Source organism: Rosa rugosa, chromosome 3 (genome assembly GCF_958449725.1).
Source record: "Rosa rugosa chromosome 3, drRosRugo1.1, whole genome shotgun sequence".
NCBI lineage: Eukaryota > Viridiplantae > Streptophyta > Magnoliopsida > Rosales > Rosaceae > Rosa > Rosa rugosa.
In genome coordinates, this window is record NC_084822.1 from 31,105,283 (window position 1) to 31,113,512 (window position 8,230).

At 36.8% G+C, this 8,230-nt stretch overlaps 1 protein-coding gene across 14 annotated transcripts; it reads right to left on the minus strand.

Annotated features, from left to right (window-relative positions):
- Positions 1-3,464: 3,464 nt before the first annotated feature.
- LOC133740079 (uncharacterized) lies at positions 3,465-7,131 on the minus strand. Of its 14 annotated transcripts, XR_009861008.1 has the most exons (9): positions 6,828-7,127; positions 6,602-6,644; positions 5,709-5,824; positions 5,139-5,207; positions 4,918-4,976; positions 4,748-4,815; positions 4,563-4,662; positions 3,819-3,994; positions 3,465-3,739 (listed from the first exon to the last, which is right to left on the minus strand). XR_009861008.1 is itself a non-coding variant. In XM_062167935.1 (7 exons), exons 1-5 carry the CDS (start codon positions 6,871-6,873, stop codon positions 4,757-4,759), a joined length of 276 nt encoding a protein of 91 aa, XP_062023919.1. In that variant the 5' UTR covers positions 6,874-7,131; the 3' UTR covers positions 3,819-3,994; positions 4,563-4,662; positions 4,748-4,756. The 14 variants fall into 14 exon arrangements, 10 of the variants coding, with proteins under 10 accessions (XP_062023919.1, XP_062023916.1, XP_062023915.1 ...); XR_009861006.1 differs by lacking the exon at positions 4,748-4,815 and having other exon boundaries at positions 4,918-4,994; positions 6,578-6,644; positions 6,828-7,125; XR_009861005.1 differs by lacking the exon at positions 4,748-4,815 and having other exon boundaries at positions 4,918-4,994; positions 6,828-7,124.
- Positions 7,132-8,230: the final 1,099 nt, after the last annotated feature.

Consider the following 8,230-nt stretch of genomic DNA (forward strand, 5'->3'; position numbering starts at 1 on the left):
TGTTTTGAATACTATATATATATATAGCTTCAACGGCGCGGCGCCACTTGTCGGACGGAGGCCAGGGGTAGGACGGACTGGTCTGTAGTCGGGTGGAGTCACCGGCGACGAGGTTGCAGCTTTGCCCAGAAAGTTGCAGTTGCAGGTCGAGTCGCTGCCCAGAACTTGCAACCTCGACCTCCTCCGACCTCGATCGCTGCCCAGAACCGTCTGGGATGCCTCCGGCCTCCGTCCTCCAAGCCCGAGCAGCCGTCGCCACCTGGAACGTCGCTGATACGTCGCCGTCCGCACTTTAGCGAAGTGCGGACGTCCGCTTCAGAACCGGCCTGTATATATATATAACCGTAGTTAATATATTTTTTTGCACAAACATATGCAGAGGTGTTTATTTAGTCCGCTTGGTAAAGGCCTCCACGCCTTTTCTTCCTTGTCACTAGTTTGAATATTCCTATGATGTTCTTATTCTTGTTTTTTGTTTTATTCTTTGGGCACGTGATTCTTGAAATTGATTTCTCTAATGAATTGTAAAGTTCATTATCGTTATGAATGTATTAGGAGTTATGATCTTGTGTTCAACATTATTTGAAAATTTATTAGTTATATTGGTTAGTTGTTCGAGGATAATTTTTACATTATTGAGTGATCTTCTCATAATTTTTTTTTTTCATATCGATTCGTTTTTTTTTAAGTCATTAGCAATGAACATAAGGCCTCAGTCAAATTTTTGAACTACGCCTCTCAGTTCTCAAGACCAGCCCTACACTCATCAACTTTCTCTCTAAAAATTCTCCAAGTGTGTTCTTTTTTGTAGCCAAAGAAAGGTGTTCATTTAGTGGAGTCTTGAGTTCTTTCAATTTGTGTAAATTCGTATAAGCCATACAACTTATTGTTTGACGGTTGTAATTTAGAGGAGATAAGCCAAGAAGATTTTTGTTACACCAGTATTATTCCACATCTAGCTTGAATCAATTCTCAAATTATAATTATAATTTTTTATTTTAATTTCACCGTCACTAAATATACATATGCATACTAGATGAGGTTGTTTGTAAAACGTTTGGGGACAAGATAAAAAGGTTGTGAAACATGTATACATTTATAATAGAATCATATACAGGACATTTTGCGTCAGTTTGTCCTCTTTTTCTTTTTTTTTAAGAATAGATAATTTCATTACTTATCCATGGCCAGAAGGCATGTACATCAAATACTGTCTTATACCAAAATCATAAATGGCACAAGCCGCCAAACAAAAGACAGGTAACCCTCATTGTTAACAAATGCGCTCCATTATTGAGCCTAAAAACAAGAAAACAAATCCTCACCACCTACCTCCTTTTGAGTAGTAACCTAGTCGCTTAGACACCTCAATTGGTGTACAACTAAAATGCAAGTAGTAAAAGACCATACTTCTAGTGATAGGCAAGAAGACTAGGGAAACGTAAAGCTTCCCTTTGCCCTTGTCTTTAGGGCTAGGATCAGTACCAGTAACAGCAGGGTAAGAGAGTCGCAAAGTAGCGACATTCGGCTTCTTGCTAGGGCGATGATTCTTGTTCCTACTCCCAAGTAGCTTGCCCGACCTCTTCTTCAACATCACCAGAATGACATCCATCCAGGTACGAAGGAAGTGAGCCTTGAAGGCCGCAGGGTTGACAGGCCGGCGGGTCAGAGGCTTCCCAATTAGAAAAAATTTGGAAGACCGACGAACAGGGCCGCCACCAATTCTCCCCAGATCAGGAGCACTACCTCCCTCTGCAAACGCAAGAGAGGCAGCAAAGCTAGCATCAATGGAGACCATGTGGCTGAGTGAGGGTTGAGGGTGAGAGACGTAGAGAAGAAAGCTAGGAGAAGAGAAGGCGAAGGCGCCGTAGAGAGTTAGGGTGAGAGAGAAAATCTCTCCTAGGGTTTTCTTACTTTATTTTAATACATCTGTTAGAACTTTGCGTCAGTTTGTCCTTCTCCGCATGAACAAACAATCTACTGTTTGATAAAAACTCAATAGGTTCAAATGCACAGGATTCATCTTTTCTGCCAATCTGTTCTTACACATAAAGTGAGGGCCACTTAATCTACCATTTTCGTAGTTGGAAACACAACATGAGGCCCCTGTCTCTACATTTGTCCAAATCCCGAAAGTGATGAAAGTGAGCCTTAATCGATGGTCGGCCAATTGGTTAGGTATACCCCATCATAAAAGAACCAGAATATACATTAAAGAAAGGAGGGACATAACTTGTTTGGAATTGTTAAAAATTGTGTGACGGAATTCTAGAATATAAAAGGGAGAGAGAACCATTGTAGCATTATATAATGAAAGGGTACTCGAGTTCAACACTAACATGAGTTGTTTGTTACATTGCTTATTTGCTTATTTGTGAAGGGAGTAATATATGTGTTCATGTTGAATAGTCTTCTAATCACCGACTCCCTATTGTCTTTTATTAAGTTCTTATTAGAATTTTAGTATGTTTTCCTTTTACGTATTATGTAATGTCTAATAGTTTTTCAATCAAAATTTAATCTGTCACTTCTAAAAAATTAAATTTAATCACTAAATTAAAGTATTATGCATGAATTTCAAGTACGTTGTGGATTTTACACTTGTTTTTAATTCATTAACTAGCCATTCGTGTGTGTGTGTGTGAAGCCGTTCAAAAGAGGACGTCTGCATGTAAGAATAGAGTTTGAACATAAATACAATTTGCATTATGATTGATAACTTATCATAGACTGCAGAAATAATTAATCCGAGACAGAACACTTTTCCTAGTCCTTGTATAATTATGTTGTGATAAGAATCACACTTCATAATAGGAGATCTAAATATCTTGGAAACCAAGTAATAAACATCGGATATAATTGTAGTAGATCAGTTTCAATAGAATTCATATGCCTCTTATGGGGAGGACTCTATTTACATTGATCACTATATAAACAAGGTCCCTGTGACCTCTCTATTCACGAGCTTTCAGAAATCTAGCCCCATAGATAGTTGCAAGTAAACAGAGAGAGGATCACAGAAGTTCTTGTTTCTTAAGCAATGGCCTCCTTCTCATCGTCTACTGGTACGAGTCCTTCTACAAGTTATGAAGGCTCATGGGACATGTTTTATATATATGCTGCACTCTGTTTGTAATGATATGTTTGTTGTGTTTATTCAATATGCAATTATGTGTGCTTTAGTGTTTTTTAATCTATCAATTGGTATCAGAGCTTGAATTGCATGTTAATAAACCGGATTAAGTTTTACAGAATTAAGGGTTATTGTTATATGCATACACTACTAGAAATTTCCCCATTGCACACTGATTTGAATTAGTCCCTATTGGGACAAAGCACACTGATAACAGTGGCTAATGGCATTAGCCACTATGCAGCCACTAATTCCCTATCAGTCCCCTCTATAGCAGGTGCTATTGGGGCAATCCATACTGATAAAACATCAGTGGCATCCCAAAACCCAATGCTGCAAGATACCTTTTTCTTTCCCACTGTTACTGAATCAGTGTGTATTCTCAATGCCACCAACATCAGTGGCAAGATTGGGAGTAAATATAAAAAAAATAACAATTTGGTCTAGCTACAACCACATATTTCTAAAATGTATTGTACAATTCGTATACAATTTCAAATAAAATACAACATAAAAAAAACTTGAATCTCTTCATGTTCCTCTCCACGCTGCATCTGCTACCTCCGGCAACTTTTATATGCGATCTGATTCCAACTCCCTTTATTTCTGTTGACATTGACAATAAGGTAAGTAAGGCAGAACCCATTTAACGAAAACAAATCTAAATAGAAGAAAACAGCCATACCCATGGAACAATTTAAAAGTAGGTTCCGTTGGAAATCTGACCAACATGGATCTCTACCAGATTTGGCAAACGCACAAAGATCAGCCCACCTTTGTCTCCAAAGTAAACATCCCCTTACTGAAATATAAAGAGAGGGGGTGTATAATGAGATCGAGTAGAAAGAGGAACCTTCAACCCTAAAATCAAAAGATCAGATCAGAAGAGAAACATCCTAAACACAATTGAATCCTACAATCAGTTTATTGATCCTACTCCTACGATCCCCAAATACAAATACAAAAACCGAGTCAAATGATTGACAAATAACCTTTACCGCAACCCTAGATTCAAATACTCTAATGAATTTGGGCCAGAGAATCTGCTATTGGTGAAGTAGTGTTTATCGAGGATAATGAATGCCTACAAGCAGTGCATTCATTCTCAAAATGCAAATTTCATAACAGCAATACACCTCTAAGCACAATGCAAAAACCTTGTCCAAACTGGATCCAATATCTCTAATCAAGTACAAGACAAGCATAGACCTACTAAGAAAGACAAGAGCTACAGCTCTGGTATTGAGGCAGGCGAAGGGTAATTTAATTTATTGTGTACCAATTAATTTGATGCTAGACATTGGCAAAACAAGCAACAAATACATCAATGATTAAATTCTACACATTCAAGAAATAAACTTAAAACACAAAAAACAAAACAAAAAATCAAATTGAGGGATCTTAGAATAAAAACAAGAACTTGACCTACCTTGACAGTCCAGTTCTTATCAACTAGGGGATTTGAAGACTTCAGATCTCGATGAATAATTAAGGGGGTTGAAATGATGAAGATAATTCATGCCTCGTGCCTGTGGAAGGATTACAAATAATACATTAAATGGGAAATCAATTTTTTTTATTTTCTTAAAGAGTAAATATAAAAAAATACATAACTGAGACTATTCAAGACAAGATGAACACAAATTGATGCATCCAAGAATCTAGACTGATATAAACTGAGCCTGCAACAATACATTAAAAAACGAGAACACTGGTATAAAACGAACACTATAACCATATTTTTTCTTTATTTTGTTCAAGGATGTCGAAAAATCAATACTCACTATATCCAAAGCCATTTGAACACGTCGTCTCCAGTAAGAAAAATTGAGATGAGAGGCACCTGTCAGCCCAAGAAGTGCTTTATACAAGACAGTATGAAAAACTATATATTAATATCTTGGTCAATATTATAAATATAACTACATATTGGTAACAAAGAATAAAGAGTTTTCATCTGTCTTTCAAGTACATAGTACAAATAATGCGCAAGTAGGAAGCTCACTTGTTGTCTAAAAGAAAGAAGCACATCATCTGGATATTCTTGCTTGAAGAATACCTTAACAGCAACATCCTGTAATTAGCAAAAACAATACTCAAGTTACTCAACAATACATTAACATTATACATCATCATTATACTTTAGCTGACTATTAGGAGAAAACAGATCCCAAGATGCACAAGCACTGTTCAACTTGTTCATAAGTTTATATGAATAAGAAGGGTTGTTCAGTTCATAGTTTATTTGAATAACATGTTTGACATTTCATCAAGTTATATGCTTTATTTTGCATGAAAACACTATATTCATGTATCGCGAGACAGTTTAGAAGCATTCTTTTCTGGATAATTGAGATTTGAACTCTACTTTTTGTCTGCAATGAGTATTTGGACATGTTTGGACTATAGTTTCATGCAACCCAGAAGGACTATAGGCTCAGACTATAGTTTCATTCCCAACTACATGTCATCTGGTTCAGTGCATATCTATTTACCAGTTTCTGTGTTCATGTGTCTATGTGTGAACATGTTTGCATGAACCATTGTTGTAACACACACAACTTAGTTTTTATACCAGGTTAACAGCAGAGTAAGCTACAAAAAAGTCAAGATATCTGTTTTCCTCAGGATCCCATATGCATGATCCCTTCGCTTTAGAGGTTAGAGAATACAACACTGATCGAGTGGTAACTGCAAATTGCACCAGCAAATTTTCTTAAAACCTTATCACTTACACTAACCAAAGATATTAACACATGTAAACCATCAAGGCAAAACCTTATAACATTGACAAGAATCTCATACTAGAATCCTCATTTCTACAGTTTCTTCCATGATTGTCACAATTAATGACACACCACGTATACATATTTGACCAAAAAGATTAAGAAAATAGGGAAATTACTCGCACAAATATCCTCATTTCATCAGTTTCTTCCATGATTCTCACAATTAATGACAGCGCAAATAAAAACTTGAACAAAAACATCAAGAAAGGCATAAATTTACTCATAATAAACTCAAAACAATATGATAGTCAAACAAAACCATTAGGCAAATACAAAAGTTCATGTACAGTGAGCAAAAGTTCATGTACAGTGAGCACATTAACATTCATTTAGAACCCACAAAGAGACAATCAAATTGAAACAAGCAAAACCCGGATGGCAGAACATGATCAAGAATCAAATAAGTATTATCCACTCTGATAAACAACCTAGATAGACAACCAAGACAAACAACCTAGATGGGGTTTCAAACTCATCCACTCTGTTCGTTAGTAGTCAAGCATAGATTTCTCATTACTTATTCCTTGATATTGTTCATGTATTATTAATAATACACAATAAACAATGAAATTGAAGCTCTGTCAAATCAAATGCAGGTTATATAAATCGTAAAAAGCTTATAAGAGAAAAAAGTCAAAAAAAACATCCAGCTCACATCCAGCTCAGATATTGAGGTTACCCATGGGGGAAGACTTGTTGATAAATAGTTGTAAGACAAATCCCTGCACATAAAAGTCCAGAATGAGAAGGGGGAAAGCACATGAATGTTAAACAACATACCCTCCAACCCACAACAAAATCCTACACAAACAAAAATCCATCAAGCGAAACATTCAAGATCTACAACACGCAAGCCTAAAGATCGAAACTTTTAAAATATAATAGAAGAGAAACAAGAAAGTTACCGCGAGCACCCCAAGCTCTAGGCTCAGGCCAACTCCCCTGCTCCATTGAACGCCTTTGATGCCTCGTAGATCCAAATCTACGTCGTCGTCGGAAAACTCTACAACAGATCTCCCACTCCCCAAGCCAACCTCGAATCACCAAAGCCTCGAGGTTGGTTTAGGCCCAAAAATAACATGGCTTTTGAAACTCTTATCTAGGAAATCGAGGGATTCTGGAGTAACACTCACAAAATTACATGACAACGAGAGAGACGGACGGAGAGAGAGAGAGAGAGAGGCAGAGAGCAGGCTAGGATTTTTAGTCGAAGCAAGTGAATATATAGCAAAGAGTAGAGGTTTGCTGTCTCGGCACCACACCATAAGAGTTCTTAAGAACTCGGCCCAAACATAGGAACCCTGGAGCCCACTTATATTATTATTATAATGCATATGGGACTGTTTCAGTACTTGCATAGCCTCTATTCACCCATTAGGCACTGATTATGTCACTGAGGTCAAAGATCGGTGTGATACTGTTTGAGAAGCCACTGATTATTTTTAGTGTCTATTAAAGAGGTGCTATTGGAGAAATTTCTAGTAGTGATATATGTATATTGTTTGTTCATGAGAAACAATCATCCTTTTCCGGAACTGGGCCATAACCTTAATGGGTCCAATACTGACCATGCATAAGCTTTTTCTATCAAGCCCAAATGCGCAAACGCGCGTTTTAGTTTAATCCCAGAATGGCCGTCAGAACAGTCTCCTCTCTTCAGTTTCATATTTTGGGGATTAATTTCGATTCCGCTGATTTTGTGCTTCTGATTGAAATTGATTTAAGAAACCAAGTTTGCATGTGTCTTCAAATCTTTCTATACATATATATATGGGAAAATTTCACAAACAGTACACCAAGTAAAGGCCACTAATAATTCTTATACATAAAGTTCCAAACCAAACATTTCGGTACACGAAATCTGAAACTCGACCCACTATCAGTACACGACGTCAATTTTTGACACCAAAATGTCCATTATGCCCTCAGTTTTTCTTTTTTTTTAATAAATTTTTTTTTCTGTTATTTTTTTTCCTTCGTTTTTTATGTTATTTTTTTTTCTTCGTTTTTTCTGTTATTTTTTTTCTTCCTTCATTTTTTTTTCCTTCGTTTTTATCTCTTTCTTTCTTTTCACATGACTAAATATTGGCTGAGTTACAAATATAAGCTGTAGGACCATAAATCTCACCAATTGGAGGGCAAGGGCGGCGTTGGAAGCGAGCGTGGAGGTGAGGAAGGCGGCGTTGGAAGCGAGGGAGTGAGCCCGGAAGAAGGAATAAGAGAGAGATAAAAACGAAGGAAAAAAAATAACAGAAAAAACGAAGGAAAAAAAATAACAGAAAAAACGAAGGAAAAAAAAATAACAGAA